The sequence below is a fragment of the Salmo salar genome, chromosome 18, assembly GCF_965601325.2.
Source record: "Salmo salar chromosome 18, fSalSal1, whole genome shotgun sequence".
Lineage (NCBI taxonomy): Eukaryota > Metazoa > Chordata > Actinopteri > Salmoniformes > Salmonidae > Salmo > Salmo salar.
In genome coordinates this window covers 16,191,391-16,210,537 of record NC_138308.1, presented here as the reverse complement: position 1 = coordinate 16,210,537, position 19,147 = coordinate 16,191,391, and the positions used below count along the sequence as shown (strand labels likewise).

The following is a 19,147-nucleotide window of genomic DNA, read 5'->3' as shown; positions in this document are numbered from 1 at the left end:
TATCAAGTGGGCTATTCGATGCTAATGTACAACACCACAGGTGTTTGTGCTGGTCAAGGGCAGACAGGTCTGGAGTGAACCAAGGGCTATATCTATTCCTGGTTCTACATTTTTTGAATGGGGCTTGCTTATTTAAGATGGTGAGGAAGGCACTTTTAAAGAACATCCAGGCATCCTCTACTGTCGGGATGAGGTCGATGTCATTCCAGTATACCCCGGCCAGGTCGATTAGAAAGGCCTGCTCGCAGAAGTGTTTTAGGGAGCGTTTGACAGTGATGAGGGGTGGTCGTTTGATCGCAGACCCATTACGGATGCAGGCAATGAGGCAGTGCTCGCTGAGATCTTGATTGAAAACAGCAGAGGTGTATTTGGAGGGCGAGTTAGTTAGGATGAGATCTATGAGGGTGCCCGTGTTTACGGATTTGGGCTTATATCTGGTAGGTTAATTGATAAGTTGTGTGAGGTTGAGGGCATCAAGCTTAGATTGTAGGATGGCCGGGGTGTTAAGCATGTCCCAGTTTAGGTCACCTAGCAGCACGAGCTCAGAAGATAGATCGGGGGCAATCAAATCACATATGGTGTCGAGGGCACAGCTGGGGGCAGAGGGTGGTCTATAGCAAGCGGCAACGTTGAGAGACTTGTTTCTGGAAAGGTTAATTTTTAGAAGTAGGAGCTCAATTTGTTTGGGTACAGACCTGGATAGTAAGACAGAACTCTGCAGGTTATCTTTGCAGTAGATTGCAACACCGCCCCCTTTGGCAGTTCTATCTTGTTGGAAAATGTTATAGTTAGGGATGGAAATTTAAAGGTTTTTGGTGGTCTTCCTAAGCCAGGATTCAGACACGGCTAGGACATCTGGATTGGTGGAGTGTGCTAGGTCAGTGAATAAAACAAACTTAGGGAGGAGGATTCTAATGTTAACATGCATGAAACCAAGGTTTTTACGGTTGCAGAAGTCAACAAATGAGAGAGCCTGGGGGATGGGAGTGGAGCTAGACACTGCAGGGCCTGGATTAACCTCTACATCACCAGAGGAACAGAGGAGGAGTAGGATAAGGTTACGGCTAAAGGCTAACAGAACTGGCCGTCTAGCATGTTCAGAACAGAGAGTAAAAGGAGCAGATTTCTGGGCACGGTAGAATATATTCAAGGCATAATGTACAGACAAAGGTATAGTTGGATGTGAATACAGTGGGGGTAAACCAGTGCATATAGTGATAATGATAGAGATTTTGTCTCTAGAAATAGCATTTTAACCAGGTGACGTCACTGCGTGTGTGGGAGGTGGAACTAAATTGTTAGCCGAGGCGTTTTGAGCAGTGCTAGAGGCTCTACAGTGAAATAAAACAACAGTTACAAACCAAAACAGCAATGGACAAGGCATGGTGACTTTAGGGAGAGGCATGCGTAGCCGGGTGATCATAAGAGTCCAGTGCGTTGCTTCAGGCAGCTAGCGGCGGGCTAGCAGGCTAACAGAAAGGCCTTAGAGGGGCGACGTGACGGAGGAAAGTCTGTTGTGGTCTCCTCGTGCAGTTACATCAGCGGACGGATCAGCAGGGCTCCGTGTGGTAAACCAGGCCAATTGGCAAAATATGTATAGTGGCCAAAGAAATATGTCCGGATGGCCTCTTAAGCTAGCAGTCCAATGTGCTTTAGATAGCTAGCAGGCCGCGGATTAGCGTCTGTGCGTTCAGGGGACGTTAGCTGCTATAATTGTAGGTGGGAAGAAAAAAAATATATATATATATAATAATAAAAAATAGGTTCAGAGCTTGCAGTAGGAATCCAGAGATATGGAGAGGAATAAGTCCGACTAGCTCTGGTTTGAGTCGCGCTGTACAGACTGGCGAGAGTTGTCCGGGATGAAAGTAGCTGATGACCGCTAGCAAAGGATAGCTGACTGCTAGCTAGTAGCTTCGGAGTGTATTCGATGGGGCCTCGTAAGGTAACAGTCCGTTGTGCTCTAGACAGCTAGCATTCAGGGGACGTTAGCTGCGAAGGTTGGAAGGTGAGAAGGTTCAGAGCTTGCGGTAGGGATCCGGAGATATGGAGAAGAATAAGTCCGACTAGCTCTGGTTTGAGTCGCGCTGTACAGACTGGCGAGAGTTGTCCGGGATAAAGGTAGCTGATGACCGCTAGCAAAGGATAGCTGACTGCTAGCTAGTAGCTTCGGAATGTATTCTATGGTGTAGTAGGTCAGGGCGTGACTAGGGGGTGATCTAGTATGTCTATTTCTATGTTGGTGCTGATATGGTTCCCAATTAGAGGCAGCTGTTTATCGTTGCCACTGATTGGGGATCATATTTAGGTAGCTATTTCCCCACCTGTGTTTTGTGGGATATTGATTGTTTGTTAGTGTGTTTGGGCACTATGTCCTCACGGGCTTTGTAAGTTTTGTTATTTTGTTTTGTTAGTTTCACTTAAATAAATATGTGGAACTAAACTCACGCTGCGCCTTGGTACGCTCATTTTCAAGAACGTGACAATGACACAAGTCATTTTTCCAACAATTGTTTACAGACAGATTATTTCACTGTATCACAATTCCAGTGGGTCAGAAGTTTACATACACTAAGTTGACTGTGCCTTTAAACAGCTTGGAAAATTCCAGAAAATGATGTCATGGCTTTAGAAGCTTCTGATAGGCTAATTGACATAATTTGAGTCAATTGGAGGTGTACAGTCGTGGCCAAAAGTTTTGAATGACACAAATATTAATTTTCACAGAGTTTGCTGCTTCAGTGTCTTTAGATATTTTTGTCAGATGTTACTATGGAATACGGAAGTATAATTACAAGCATTTCATACGTGTCAAAGGCTTTTATTGACAATTACATGAAGTTGATGCAAAGAGTCAATATTTGCAGTGTTGACCCTTCTTTTTCAAGACCTCTGCAATCCGCCCTGGCATGCTGTCAATGAATTTCTGGGCCACATCCTGACTGATGGCAGCCCATTCTTGTATAATCAATGCTTGGAGTTTGTCAGAATTTGTGAGTTTTTGTTTGTCCACCCGCCTCTTGAGTGTTGACCACAAATTCTCAATGTGATTAAGGTCTGGGGACTTTCCTGGCCATGGACAAAAATATCGATGTTTTGTTCCCCGAGCCACTTAGTTATCACTTTGTTATCACTTTCCTGACCTTAATCACATTCTCAATGTGATTAAAGTCCCCAGACCTTAATCACATTGAGAATGTGATTAAGGTCAGGAAAGTCCCCAGACCTTAATCACAAATTCTCAATGTGATTAAGGTCTGGGGACTTTCCTGGCCATGGACCAAAAATATCGATGTTTTGTTCCCCGAGCCACTTAGTTATCACTTTTGCCTTATGGCAAGGTGCTCCATCATGCTGGAAAAGGCATTGTTCGTCACCAAACTGTTCCTGAATGGTTGGGAGAAGTTGCTCTCGGAGGATGTGTTGGTAACATTCTTTATTCATTACTGTGTTCTTAGGCAAAATTGTGAGTGAGCCCACTCCCTTGGCTGAGAAGCAACCCCACACATGAATGGTCTCAGGATGCTTTATTGTTGGCATGACACAGGACTGATGGTAGCGCTCACCTTGTCTTCTCCGGACAAGCTTTTTTCTGGATGCTCTAAACAATCGGAAAGGGGATTGATCAGAGAAAATGACTTTACCCCAGTCCTCAGCAGTCCAATCCCTGTACCTTTTGCAGAATATCAGTCTGTCCCTGATGTTTTTCCTGGAGAGAGGAGGCTTCTTTGCTGCCCTTCTTGACACCAGGCCATCCTCCAAAAGTCTTCACTTCACTGTGCGTGCAGATGCACTCACACCAGCCTGCTGCCATTCCTGAGCAAGCTCTGTACTGGTGGTGCCCCGATCCCACAGCTGAATCAACTTTAGGAGACGGTCCTGGCTCTTGCTGGACTTTCTTGGGCGCCCTGAAGCCTTCTTCACAACAATTGAACCGCTCTCCTTGAAGTTTTTGATGATCTGATAAATGGTTGATTTAGGTGCAATCTTACTGGCAGCAATATCTTTGCCTGTGAAGTCCTTTTTGTGCAAAGCAATGATAACGGCACGTGTTTCCTTGCTGGTAACCATGATTGACAGAGGAAGAACAATGATTCCAAGCACCACCCTCTTTTTGAAGCTTCCAGTCTGTTATTTGAACTCAATCATCATGACAGAGTGATCTCCAGCCTTGTCCTCGTCAACACTCACACCTGTGTTAACGAGAGAATCACTGACATGATGTCAGCTGGTCCTTTTGTGGCAGGGCTGAAATGCAGTAGAAATGTTTTGTGGGGATTCAGTTCATTTGCATGGCAAAGAGGGACTTTGCAATTAATTGCAATTCATCTGATCGCTCTTCATAACATTCTGGAGTATATGCAAATTGCCATCATACAAACTGAGGCAGCAGACTTTGTGAAAATTAATATTTGTGTCATTCTCAAAACTTTTGGCCACGACTGTACCTATGGATGTATTTCAAGGCCTACCTTCAAACTCAGTGCCTCTTTCCTTGACATCATTAGAAAATCAAAAGAAATCAGCCAAGACCTCAGAAAAAAAACTGTAGACCTCCACCAGTCTAGTTCATCCTTGTGAGCAATTTCCAAATGCCTGAAGGTACCACGTTCATCTGTACAAACAATAGTACGCAAGTATAAACACCATGGGACCACGCAGCCGTCATTCCGCTCAGGAAGGAGACGTGTTCTGTCTCCTAGAGATGAACGTACTTTGGTGCGAGAAGTGCAAATCAATCCCAGAACAACAGCAAAGGACCTTGTGAAGATGCTGGAGGAAACAGGTACAAAAGTATCTATATCCACAGTAAAACGAGTCCTATATTGACATAACATCAAAGGTCGCTCAGCAAGGAAGAAGCCACTGCTCCAAAACCGCCATAAAAAAGACTATGGTTTGCAACTGCACATCGGGTCAAAGATCGTACTTTTTAGAGAAATGTCCTCTGGTCAGATAAAACAAAAATAGAACTCTTTGGCCATAATGACCATCGTTATGTTTGGAGGAAAAAGGGGGAGGCTTGCAAGCCGAAGAACATCATCCTAACCGTGAAGCACGGGGGTGGCAGCATCATGTTGTGGGGTTGCTTTGCTGCAGGAGGAACTGGTGCACTTCACGAAATAGATGGCATCATGAGGCGGGAAAATTATGTGGATATATTGAAACAACATCTCAAGACATCAGTCAGGAAGTTAAAGCTTGGTTGCAAATGGGTCTTCCAAATGGACAATGACCCCAAGCATACTTCCAAAGTTGTGGCAAAATGGCTTAACCTGTCTGGGATAGGGCGCAGTATTTTCACGGCCAGATAAAAAACGTACCCAATTTAAACTGGTTACTACTCTTGCCCAGAAACGAGAATATGCATATTATTAGTAGATTTGGATAGAAAACACTCTGAAGTTTCTAAAACTGTTTGAATGGTGTCTGTGAGTATAACAGAACTCATATGGCAGATAAAAACCTGAGAAGATTCCAAGCAGGAAGTGGCCTGTCTGCGAATTTGTAGTCCTTCTGTTGCTTCTCTATCGAAACTACAGTATCTGAGCTGTTATGTGAAACTTTCTAAGGCTTCCATTGGCTCTCTAAAGCCTTCAGAAACCGGATTGAGGCGTCTCCTGTCTCTGGGCAGATAACAGGAGCACAGTTTGTCAGTGGACTGCCTGGTGACAAAGAGATTGGAAATGCCCGTTCACGAGATCACGCCGTTTTTTATTTTCCTCTTTGAATGAATACAGCGTTGTCCGGTTGGAATATTATTGCTATTTTACAAGAACAATAGCATAAAAATTGATTTTAAACTTCATTTGACATGCTTCTAAGTACGGTAATGGAACATTTAGAATTTTTTTGTCTGGAAATGCGCTCGCGCGTTACCCTTTGGATAGTGACCTGAGCGCACGAACAAAAAGGGGGTATTTGGCTATAACTATGGATTATTTGGACAAAAACAACATTTGTTGTGGAAGTAGCAGTCCTGGGAGTGCATTCTGATGAAGAACAGCAAAGGTAATACAATTTTTCTAATAGTAATTCTGAGTTTAGTGAGCCCCGAAGTTGGCGGGTGTCTGAATAGCTAGCCTGTGATGGCTGAGCTATGTACTCAGAATATTACAAAATGTGCATTCGCCGAAAAGCTATTTTAAAATCTGACATAGCGATTGCATAAAGGAGTTCTGTATCTATAATTCTTAAAATAATTGTTATGTATTTTGTCAACGTTTATGATGAGTAATTTTGTAAATTCACCGGATGTTTTGGGTGGGAATGCTAGTTCTGAACATCACATGCTAATGTAAAAAGCTGTTTTTTGATATAAATATGAACTTGATTGAACAAAACATGCATGTATTGTATAACATAATGTCCTAGGAGTGTCATCTGATGAAGATCAAAGGTTAGTGCTGCATTTAGCTGTGTTTTGGGTTTTTGTGACATATATGCTTGCTTTGAAAATGGCTGTGTGATTATTTTTGGCTGGATACTCTCCTAACATAATCTAATGTTTTGCTTTCGCTGTAAAGCCTTTTTGAAATCGGACAATGTGGTTGGATTAACGAGAGTTTTATCTTTCAAATGGTGTAAAATAGTCGTATGGTTGAAAAATTGAAATTATTGCATTTTTGAGGTATTTGTATTTCGCGCCACGTTCTTCCATTGGATATTTGGCGAGGCGTTCTGCTTGCGGAACGTCTAGATGCAAGAGGTTATTAAGGACAAAAAAGTCAAGGTATTGGAGTGGCCACCACAAAGCCCTGACCTCAATCCTATAGAAAATTTGTGGGCAGAACTGAAAAGGCGTGTGCGAGCAAGGAGGCCTACGAGCCTGACTCAGTTACACCAGCTCTGTCAGGAGGAATGGGCCAAAATTCACCCAACTTATTGTGGGAAGCTACCCGAAATGTTTGACCCAAGTTAATCAATTTAAAGGCAATGCTACCAAATACTAATTGAGTGTATGTAAACTTCTGACCCACTGGGAATGTGATGAAAGAAACAAAAGCTGAAATAAATCATTCTCTACTATTATTCTGACATTTCACATTCTTAAAATAAAGTGGTGATCCTAACTGACCTAAGACAGGGAATTTTTACTAAATGTCAGGAATTGTGAAAAACTGAGTTTAAATGTACTTGGCTAAGGTCTATGTAAACTTCCGACTTCAACTGTAGATATCACAGGGCTGTATCCCAAACCAAGCGCGAAGTGGAAACCTCTAATAAATACACGGGACGAGACCTGTAATAACAATACATGGGACGAGACCCGTAGTAACAATACACGGGACGAGACCCGTAGTAACAATACACGGGACGAGACCCGTAGTAACAATACACGGTAACAAGAAAGCCGATACAACAGAGCACAGGTACTCACAAGACCAACGGACATGGAACAATAATCAACAAGGACAATTGGGAACGGAGGGCACATATATACACATACTAATCAGGGGGAATGGGAAACAGGTGTGCATAATGAGACAAGACAGTCCGGGGTTGGTGGTAATGATCCAATTCAGTGACGCCTAGAAGGCCGTTGATGTAGACCTCCGGAGCTGGTGAACAGAATGAGCAGCCGTACGGGGGAAATCCGTGATACTTTACCCCAACTGCACCCTTTTCCTGCAGTCAAATGACCAAATCACCCTCTAGTGGCCTCATGGGTGGAAAGCTATTAATCGTTTTCATAATTTCATAATTAATAAACTATTATTTGTTTAAATGCAGAAATCCGGGGTTTCTACGTGAAATGATTTTGTTATACTGTATTTCAGTCTTCTGTGATATATATATATATATATACACTGTACAGTGTAATATTGGGATGAAAACTAAAAATGTAATCTGACATGGTATTTTTTTAAGCCCATAACCATGTGTGTGAGATGTATACTTTTGTTTCAAAGTATATTTGTTTAAAACCTGTTTAGGATAGGGGGCAGTATTTTCACGGCCGGATAAAAAAAACGTACCCGATTTAATTTGGTTATTACTCCTGCCCAGAAACTAGAATATGCATATAATATAACCCTAAAGTGTCTAAAACTGTTTGAATGGTGTCTGTGAGTATAACAGAACTCATATGGCAGGCCAAAATCTGAGAAGATTCTAAACAGGAAGTGCCCTCTCTGACCATTTCTTGGCCTTCTATAGCCTCTTTATCGAATACAGAGGATCTCTGCTGTAACGTGACATTTTCTAAGACTCCCATAGGCTCTCAGAAGGCGCCAGAACGGGAAATGATGACTCTGCAGTCCCTGTCTGAAAAACAGTAGCGCATTTGGATAGTGGTCGATCTGAGAACAATGAAACGGGCGCACGCGTGCACGTGAAGAGTCCATTTTACATTTTCAGTCTTTGAACGAAAACGACGTCTCCCGGTCAGAATATTATCGCTATTTTACGAGAAAAATCGCATAAAAATTGATTTTAAACAGCGTTTGACATGCTTCGAAGTACGGTAATGGAATATCTTGAATTTTTTGGTCACGATATGCACCGGCACGTCACCCTTCGGATAGTGTCTTGAACGCAAGAACAAAACGCCGCTATTTGGATATAACTATGGATTATTTGGAACCAAAACAACATTGGGTGTAAACTAGAAGTCCTGGGAGTGCATTCTGACGAAGAACAGCAAAGGTAATCCAATTTTTCTTATAGTAAATCTGAGTTTGGTGAGTGCCAAACTTGGTGGGTGTCAAAATAGCTAGCCATGATGGCCAGGCTATCTACCCAGAATATTGCAAAATGTGCTTTCACCGAAAAGCTATTTTAAAATCGGACATAGCGATTGCATAAAGGAGTTCTGTATCTATAATTCTTAAAATAATTGTTATGTTTTTTGTGAACGTTTATCGTGAGTAATTTAGTAAATTCACCGGAAGTTTCGGTGGGTATGCTAGTTCTGAACGTCACATGCTAATGTAAAAAGCTGGTTTTTGATATAAATATGAACTTGACTGAACAAAACATGCATGTATTGTATAACATAATGTCCTAGGAGTGTCATCTGATGAAGATCATCAAAGGTTAGTGCTGCATTTAGCTGTGGTTTTGGTTTTTGTAACATTATATGCTAGCTTGAAAAATGGTGTGATTATTTCTGGCTGGGTACTCTCCTGACATAATCTAATGTTTTGCTTTCGTTGTAAAGCCTTTTTGAAATCGGAGAATGTGGTTAGATAAAGGAGAGTCTTGTCTTTAAAATGGTGTAAAATAGTCATATGTTTGAAAAATTGAAGTTTTGGGATTTTTAAGGACTTTGTAATTCGCCCTATCATTGGATATTGGAGCGGTGTTCCGCTAGCGGAACATCTAGATGTAAGAGGTTAAGACTACCAAGAAACACTTTGTTTGACCCTGATTTTGCCCACTGCAGTAAAAGGTTAAAGCAGACAGTTGTAAGAAAATTGTTAGGCCTAAGAAGAAGCCTAACCTGGCCTAAGAGGTAAGTGGACAAATTTGACTATGCGAGTTCTCTGAGCCTGACCATATAGGCTACTCTCCAGGTGAATACCAAACCCTTAGAGTTTAGACCCCGTGGCACTACTTCTGCAAAACATCCTTCAGTGGGCATACATATAGGCCTACTGTACAATAATTCAGATGAGGAGTGGTCTTATTGTGAGATTTGCTGCACTTTCTGTATGGTCATCACACACATTTGAGCATCATATAATCATACAATGGTCCAATGAATAATGATCAATTGATAGGATCATATACAGACATTGCTGTAGTCTGTGACATACTGTGTTACACTACGTCTACAATCGCAATTGATCAGTCTGGTGGATAATTGATCCCAATCACCATAAAAGTGTTTAATTTGTACTCAACAATGAATTACTTAATTGTAGTGTGCATTATTCCATAGCTTGAATACTCTTAACACCGATAGCTTGTCCCTCAACCATTATCAATGACTGTTCAATATAAACCTTGCACTGTATGTTTTGTACATACTGTCCGAGCACATCCCAGTATGTGAGTAGTAAACCTGGAGAAAGCTACAAGAGCTCTTACCATATAAAACAACCTATTGTGTTAACAGCTGATGTCTGGTCAATGTTAACTTTGTAAATATTTAGCTGAAATTAAGGCTGGTATAAACAGAGATCAGTGAGTTTCAGAATCACAAGGCTCTGATAGGTGGCTTAACAGCCAAGTAAGGCGGCATTCGGGCTGCTCACATTCTTATGTCTGGAGCAGACATATACTCTCAGACAAACCTTTTATTAGTGAAGTAAGTCAGCTGTTGTTTGAATTAGGTGACGTGCTTCTTGATGTTGGATGGTTGCTATAGCCTCAGCTTCTAGCCTGGTGGGGCCATAGTATTTTAAACTCTTTGTTCGTTGCCATTGTTATCATGCTTGGGTAGAACGTGTCAGGAATTGATCAAATGAGGTAACATTTGTATCAAATCAAATCAAATTGTATTGGTCACACACACGGTTAGCAGATGTTATTGCGAGTGTAGCGAAATGGTTGCACTTCTAGTTCCTACAGCGCAGCAATATCTAACATGTAATCTAACAATTCCACAACAACTACCTAATACATACAAATCTGAGTAAAGGAATGGAATAAGAATATATACATAGAAATATATGGATGAGCAATTACAGAGTGGCATAGGCAAGATACAATAGATGGTATAAAATACAGTATATACATACAGTTGAAGTCGGAAGTTTACGTTCTTGACATTTAATCCTAGTAAAGATTCCCTGTCTTAGGTCAGTTAGGATCACCACTTTATTTTAAGAATGTGAAATATCAGAATAATAGTAGAGAGAATGATTTATTTCAGCTTTTATTTCTTTCATCACATTCCCAGTGGGTCAGAAGTTTACATACACTCAATTAGTATTTGGTAGCATTGCCTTTAAATTGTTTAACTTGGGTCAAACGTTTTGGGTAGCCTTCCACAAGCTTCGCACAATAAGTTGGGTGCATTTTGGCCCATTCCTCCTGACAGAGCTGGTGTAACTGAGTCAGGTTCGTAGGCCTCCTTGCTCGCACACCCTTTTTCAGTTCTGACCACACATTTTCTATAGGATTGAGGTCAGGGCTTTGTGATGGCCACTCCAATACCTTGACTTTGTTGTCCTTAAGCCATTTTGCCACAACTTTGGAAGTATGCTTGGGGTCATTGTCCATTTGGAAGACCCATCTGCAACCAAGCTTTAACTTCCTGACTGATGTCGTGAGATGTTGCTTCAATCTATCCACATAATTTTCCTGCCTCATGATGCCATCTATTTTGTGAAGTGCACCAGTCACTCCTGCAGCAAAGCAACCCCACAACATGATGCTGCCACCCCCGTGCTTCACGGTTAGGATGATGTTCTTCGGCTTGCAAGCCTCCCCCTTTTTCCTCTAAACATAACGATGGTCATTATGGCCAAACAGTTCTATTTTTGTTTCATCAGACCAGAGGACATTTCTCCAAAAAGTACGATCTTTGTCCCCATGTGCAGTTGCAAACCGTAGTCTGGCTTTTTTATGGCGTTTTTGGAGCAGTGGCTTCTTCCTTGCTAACCTGAAAAGGTTATGTCGATATAGGACTCGTTTTACTGTGGCTATAGATACTTTTGTACCTGTTTCCTCCAGCATCTTCACAAGGTCCTTGCTGTTTTTCTGGGATTGATTTTCACTTTTTGCACAAAAGAATGTTCATCTCTAGGAGAGAGAACGTATCTCTTTCCTGAGTGGTATGATGGCTGCGTCGTCCCATGGTGTTTATACTTGCGTACTATTGTTTGTACAGATGAACGTGGTACCTTCAGGCATTTGGAAATTGCTCGCAAGGATGAACTAGACTTGTGGAGGTCTACAGTTTTTTTTCTGAGGTCTTGGCTGATTTCTTTAGATTTTCTAATAATGTCAAGCAAAGAGGCACTGAGTTTGAAGGTAGGCCTTGAAATACATCCACAGGTACACCTCCAATTGACTCAAATGATGTCAATTAGCCTATCAGAAGCTTCTAAAGCCATGACATAATTTTCTGGAATTTTCCAAGCTGTTTAAAGGCACAGTCAACTTAGTGTTTGTAAACTTCTGACCCATTGGAATTGTGATACAGTGAATTATAAGTGAAATAATCTGTCTGTAAACCATTGTTGGAAAAATTACTTGTGTCATGCACAAAGCAGATGTCCTAACCGACTTGCCAAAACTATAGTTTGTTAACAAGAAATTTGTGGAGTTTTTGAAAAACAAGTTTTAATGACTCCAACCTAAGTGTATGTTAACTTCCGACTTGAACTGTATGGGATGAGTAATGCAAGATATGTAAACATTATTAAAGTGGCATTATTAAAGTGAGTAGTGATCAATTTATTAAAGTTGCCAATGATTTCACGTCTGTATGTAGGCAGCAGCCTTTCTGTGCTAGTGCTGGCTATTTAACAGTCTGATGGCCTTGAGATTGAAGCTGTTTTTCAGTCTCTCGGTCCCAGCATTGATGCACCTGTACCGACCTTGCCTTCTGGATGGTAGCGGGGTGAACAGGCAGTGGCTCGGGTGGTTGTTGTCCTTGATGATCTTTTTGGCCTTCCTGTGACATCGGGTGCAGTAGGTGTCCTGGAGGGCAGGTAGTTTGCCCCCGGTGATGCGTTGTACAGACCGCGCCACCCTCTGGAGAGCCTTGTGGTTGTGGGCAGTGCAGTTACCGTAACAGGCAGTGATACAGCCCGACAGGATGCTCTCAATTGTGCATCTGTAAAAGTTTGTGAGGGTTTTAGGTGACAAGCCAAATTTCTTCAGATTCCTGAGGTTGAAGAGGCGCTGTTGCGCCTTGTTCACCACACTGTCTGTGTGGGTGGACCATTTCAGTTTGTCCGTGATGTGTACGCCAAGGAACTTAAAACTTTCAACCTTCTCCACTGCTGTCCCGTCGATGTGGATAGGGTGGTGCTCCCTCTGCTATTTCCTGATGTCCACGATCATCTCCTTTGTTTTGTTGACGTTGAGTGAGAGGTTGTTTTCCTGACACCACACTCCGAGTGCCCTCACCTCCTCCCTGTAGGCTGTCTCGTCGTTGTTGGTAATCAAGCCTACTACTGTTGTGTCGTATGCAAACTTGATGATTCAGTTGGAGGTGTGCATGGCCACGCAGTCATGGGTGAACAGGGAGTACAGGAGGGGGCTGAGCATGCACCCTTGTGGGGCCCCAGTGTTGAGGATCAGCAAAGTGGAGATGTTGTTTCCCATCTTCACCACCTGGGGGCAGCCCATCAGGAAGTCCAGAACCCAATTGCACAGGGCGGGGTTTAGACCCAGGGCCTCAAGCTTAATGATGAGCTTGGAGGGTCCTATGGTGTTGAATGCTGAGCTATAGTCAATGAACAGTATTCTTACGTAGGTGTTCCTCTTGTCCAGATGGGATAGGGCAGTGTGCAGAGGGATGGCGATTGCATCGTCTGTGGACCTGTTGGGGCGGTATGCAAACTGAAGTGGGTCTAGGGTGACAGGTAAGGTGTTGGTGATATGATCCTTGACTAGTCTCTCAAAGCACTTGATGATGACAGAAGTGAGTGCTACGGGGCGATAGTCATTTAGTTCAGTTACCTTTACCTTCTTGGGTACAGGAACAATGGTGACCATATTGAAGCATGTTGGGACAGCAGACTGGGATAGGGAGAGATTGAATATGTCTGTAAACACACTAGCCAGCTGGTCTGCGCATGCTCTGAGGACGCAACAAGGTATGCCGTCTGGGCCAGCAGCCTTGCGAGGGTTAACACATTTAAATGTCTTACTCATGTCGGCCACGGAGACGGAGAGCCCACAGTCCTTGTTAGCGGGCTGCGTCGGGGAAAGAAGGTGTTTAGCTTGTCTGGAAGCAAGACGTCGGTGTCCGTGATGTGGCTGGTTTTCCTTTTGTAGTCCGTGATTGTCTGTAGACCCTGCCACTCTGAGCCGTTGAATTGCGACTCCACTTTGTCTCTATACTGACATTTCGCTTGTTTGATTGCCTTGCGGAGGGAATCTCAGTTCAATCCGTTTATTTACGTAATTTATTTTTCCATCCCCTGGACCTTGACTGAAGTATCAGCAATGTCACAAGCATAGGCCATCATGTGTTCTCACATCACCAGAGAATTGCATTTTACCACCTGCACCACTTTGAAGGAATTAACCTCTAAAGTTAGGTCAATAGCAAAAGCATTTGAAAAGCTGGAGTGCTGAAAGTATACCTTTTCCATCAAGTCTATATTTGCATTATGATGAGTTGTGTACGATTTCAATTCAGTCCTTTAGATACAATTCTGTATGCTGGACTCAGTGCCATTAACACAATCTAATTCCCATATTATGAGTCTCAAGACAGAGCTCGGATCGTGAAGTTATTTCCAATGAGCCTGCTCTCTGTCTTTACCACCAAACACATAATGTTTAGAAGTCTCATTTGCTCTGGGACAGATGCCAAGCTTTCTATCATTTCAAAAGACGCCTGTGTTAAAGAACCACTTTGTAAACATTTATTTTTCCTGTGAGTGTTGCTTTGGTGTGACATTTATTTGACAGTGTTTTGAAGGTGTACTCCATGAGGATCTCGAAGCATTAATGTGTGTGTGCAATTAGGCAATTTAAGAGTAACCATTACTAACTTATGAAAATAAGTTAAAAAAGTAAAAATGCATTTACTCAAATCAACTAATAGATGTATTAGTCATGAATTAATTAACTTTCAAACAATAAGAGTATACATTGAAGACATGGTACATAATAAAGCAGAGTAAATTACTATCAAGAAATACGATTTAACGTGGTTACATGTGTCTCCAGAATAACCTCTAAGAGAGAAAATACTATGTGTGTATAAACACACAGGAGTTCTGTGCTAAAATGAACTCAACAAGATACAATTCATAATATGAAACATACAGTAAGGTTCATAAAGGTAGAATGTAAAAAAAAGACAGTCTAGATAAACAACCCACGGAATGTAGACTAGGAGCTGGGAAACAAGAACTCAAAGTTACAACAAAATGCATTCTCCCCTTTAAACCTTTAGAAACACGGCTTAGGACGCACCACCAAGAAATTGCAGTTAGAGTTGCTCCTCTAAATCTGCTCTGTATGCATGTTGTTCTCTCTCTTCCTCCATGGAGGGGCCCCTGTCAATGATATGATTCTTCCACAGGCACCTTCCTTTCGAGGACCTTCCCGAGAGCCTGTAGGATCTGCTCCTTGTTGTTCTGGATGTTGTATGAGGTAAGGTCTGCCAGTGCTCGGAAGTCCTTTTCTGTGTAGGTGAGATGTTTGGTGAGGTAGGGGGAGCTGCTTGAGCTAATGTCAACATCCCCTGCCTTCCTCTCCTCCTCACCCTGACGTGCCACACCTTCAGAATGAGAACATAACAATACTGTCAGCCTTAAACATTAAACAAACAAACATCAAACTATTGTTTAACCAACAATATCAACAAAGTGCAATACAATCCAGTCCAATACAATACAATACAATACGATACAAAGGTTTAGGCCAATGATTTTTGGCCCTGATCTCTAAAGCACACAACATTGAAAATTGACAGAATATTGATTTGATTGACAGGCACAGGGTGAATGGCATATTGACAGCTTGAGCCATTAGCTAGTTACAGTAGCTCATTGACTACCTCTGCTTCTTTTACAATTATGATCATCTTGACAGTGCTTACCAGGGGCCTTGAACTCTTTGAATGAGATATTGACGAAAGGGAAATGAAGGACTATGGGAGCCTTGGGGTTCTCCTCATCCTCAAAGACGTAGAGCTCTTTCAGGGGCTGTCCCTCCAGGCTGCTGAAGTCAATGCGGGGGAAGGGGATGCTGTGGTCTTTGCAGTAAACCTCAGTCCTCTTTAGGACCTGGTAGATCGATTCAAGAGATGTCAGTCAGACAATTCAAACACTGTGTATGGCAATTACAAGTCATATGCACCTTCTGGCCTAGTGTGTGTGTGCAAACCTGCGCGAAATATGGATCTAGCAAATTAAGTTCACTCTTGTATTATTCATAAACTCAACCCATTTACTTCGAATTGGTCCTCGCACCACGAATAGTTGAGGGACATGATGACGTCAACACCCCTCTCTGGTCTCAAGACAGGGGGACAGCCTGTGTTGATAGAGAACCCAGAGTCCACCAGGTAGAGTGTGGGGTCAGCTGGAGTCAGTCTGTTGGGGAAGGCATCTGGATGCTTATCTGCAGCAAGATTGGGAGAAAAACTTCACAAACATAATCTGAATCTACATGCTTTAATAATACAATGCATAAATAGACTGCTGGTGCCACACACACACTGTATAACAGTGTTTGAGTAAATCCATGTTGAATTTGGTTTAACAGCAATAGTTCGGGTGGTTCATGCATGGCACCTTTCCAGGGTGTAAAGTTGCTGTTGTCGTTGTAGTTCCGGTGGAGGAAGAACCCACGCATGAAGTTGTAGATCTGAGTGATGACGGGTCGGCTGGTAAATAAGCTGGTCAGCGCTGAGGCAGTGTTAGTGATAGGCTTGAAGAGGTAGGTGTCCAGGGTGGTTGGTTCATTGTCAGTTTCTTTAGAGGAAGAAGCGGAGTGGTGTCAAACATCTCAAACATTGCCACACAGAGTTTATTGTGAGTTTGGCAGAGCAGTATGTCAGCTGCAACAGTCAAATAAATAACTGAGACACTTAACATAGCGCTCCAGTCAGTTTTAGAATGGGTGACTAGCAATAGGCTGGTGCTAAATATATCAAAAACTAAAAGCATCATTTTTGGGACAAATCACTTGCTCAACGCTAAACCTCGTTTAGATCAATTATTGAGTAATGTGGCTATTGAGCAAGTTGAGGAAACTAAACTGCCTGGTATAACCCTAGATAGCAAGCTGTCACGGTCAAAACAGACTCAATGGTTGCGAAAATGGGAAGAGGTCTGTCCATGATAGGGCGTTGCTCTGCCTTCTTGACGTCTCAGTAGATCAGACAGGTCCTACAGGCCCTAGTTTTGTCGCACCTGGATTACTGCCCAGCTGTGTGGTCATGTGCGGCAAAGAAGGACATAGGTAAATTGCAGTTGGTCCAGAACAAAGCAGCAAGTATAGCACTTAGATGTACACGGAGGGAAAGTGTCAGTAACATGCGTATCAGTCTCTCCTGGCTCAAAGTTGTGGAGAAATTGACTGCATCACTATTGATCTTTGTGCGAGGTGTTGATGTGTTGAAGGTACCGAACTGTCTGTTCAAGCAGTGGGCGCACAGTTCGGACTCTCATCGGTACAACACAAGACAAGCAACCAGAAGAGTCTTCATAGTCCCCAGGTCCAGAACAGAGGCTGGGAAACGCACAGTATGAAATAGAGCCATTAAATGGAACTCTCTGCCACCCCAGGTAACTCAAGCTAGTAATAAAATCAGTTTCAAAAACAATAAAAGAACCTTACTGCACAAAGAGACATAGCCATTTTATATACAGTATATTGTATTGCAATTTGCACTGTACTATATATTAGACATAATATTGTGTGTATGTACTGTAGGCTATTTGTGACATATTTCAGTCCTTGACTAAAAATGTTCTGTATTATGTATTATGTCATGTGGACCCCAAGAAGAGTAGCTAATACTTATGCAGCGGCTAATGGGGATCCTAATAAATACTAAATACCAAATATACATGTTAGAGACCTATTTTGTTGACATCTTCCCCCAGCCATGTGCTCCAGGATGTCTGACCTCCAGTTGCAAATTCCCAAAGCTGGGTCAGGTTAAGAGAGAAGACACTGCTCCAAAGACCTGTCAACACAGAGGCAAAGGTGCCCACACTTTAGAAAGTATTGCATTTACATTGAAATCCATAGATCATTAGTGGCAGGTATATTGTGACATACAGTTGAAGTCGGAAGTTTACATACACTTGGTTGGAGTCATTAAAACTAGTTTTTCAACCACTCCACAAATGTCTTGTTAACAAACTATAGTTTTGGCAAGTCGGTTAGGACATCTACTTTGTGCATGACACAAGTAATTTTTCCAACAATTGTTTACAGACAGATTATTTCACTTATAATTCACTGTATCACAATTCCAGTGGGTCAGAAGTTTACATACACTAAGTTGACTGTGCCTTTAAACAGCTTGGAAAATTCCAGAAAATTATGTAATGGCTTTAGAAGCTTCTGATAGGCTAATTGACATAATTTGAGTCAATTGGAGGTGTACCTGTGGATGTATTTCAAGGCCTACCTTCAAACTCAGTGCCTCTTTGCTTGACATCATGGGGAAATCAAAAGAAATCAACCAAGACCTTAGAAAAAAATTGTAGACCTCTACAAGTCTAGTTCATCCTTGCGAGCAATTTCCAAATGCCTGAAGGTACCACGTTCATCTGTATAAACAATAGTACACAAGTATAACACCATGGGACCACACAGCCGTCATACTGGTCAGGAAGGAGACGCGTTCTGTCTCCTAGAGATGAACGTACTTTGGTGCGAAAAGTGCAAATCAATCCCAGAACAACAGCAAAGGACCTTGTGAAGATGCTGGAGGAAACAGGTACAAAAGTATCTATATCCACAGTAAAACGAGTCCTATATCGACATAACCTGGAAGGCCACTCAGCAAGGAAGAAGCCACTACTCCAAAACCGCCATAAAAAAGCCAAACTACGGTTTGCAACTGCACATGGGGACAAAGATTGTACTTTTTGGAGAAATGTCCTCTGGTCTGATGAAACAAAAATAGAACTGTTTGGCCATAATGACCATCGTTATGTTTAGAGAAAAAAGGGGGAGGCTTGCAAGCCGAAGAACACCATCCCAACCGTGAAGCACGGGGGTGGCAGCATCATGTTGTGGGGGTGCCTTGCTGCAGGAGGGACTGGTGCACTTCACAAAATAGATGGCTTCAAGGAAAAGTATGTGGATAAATTGAAGCAACATCTCAAGACATCAGTCAGGAAGTTAAAGCTTGGTCGCAAATGGGTCTTCCAAATGGACAATGACCCCAAGCATACTTCCAAAGTTGTGGCAAAATGGCTTAAGGACAAAGTCAAGGTATTGGAGTGGCCATCACAAAGCCCTGACCTCAATCCTATAGAGAATTTGTGGGCAGAACTGAAAAAGCATCTACAAACCTGACTCAGTTACACCAGCTCTGTCA

General features: G+C 42.3%; 1 protein-coding gene across 1 annotated transcript in view; it reads right to left on the bottom strand.

Moving 5' to 3' along the window:
• Positions 1 to 14,478: 14,478 nt before the first annotated feature.
• The window catches only part of pla2g4f.1 (phospholipase A2, group IVF, tandem duplicate 1), a 34,988-nt gene continuing 30,319 nt past the window's right edge, over positions 14,479 to 19,147 (bottom strand). The window contains exons 16-20 of the mRNA XM_014154479.3: positions 17,672 to 17,779; positions 16,380 to 16,559; positions 16,037 to 16,206; positions 15,683 to 15,869; positions 14,479 to 15,361 (exon numbers count right to left, since the gene is read on the bottom strand). Of these exons, the coding sequence (XP_014009954.1) occupies positions 15,141 to 15,361; positions 15,683 to 15,869; positions 16,037 to 16,206; positions 16,380 to 16,559; positions 17,672 to 17,779 (866 nt within the window). The 3' untranslated portion in view covers positions 14,479 to 15,140. The remainder of the gene's footprint in view (positions 15,362 to 15,682; positions 15,870 to 16,036; positions 16,207 to 16,379; positions 16,560 to 17,671; positions 17,780 to 19,147) is intronic.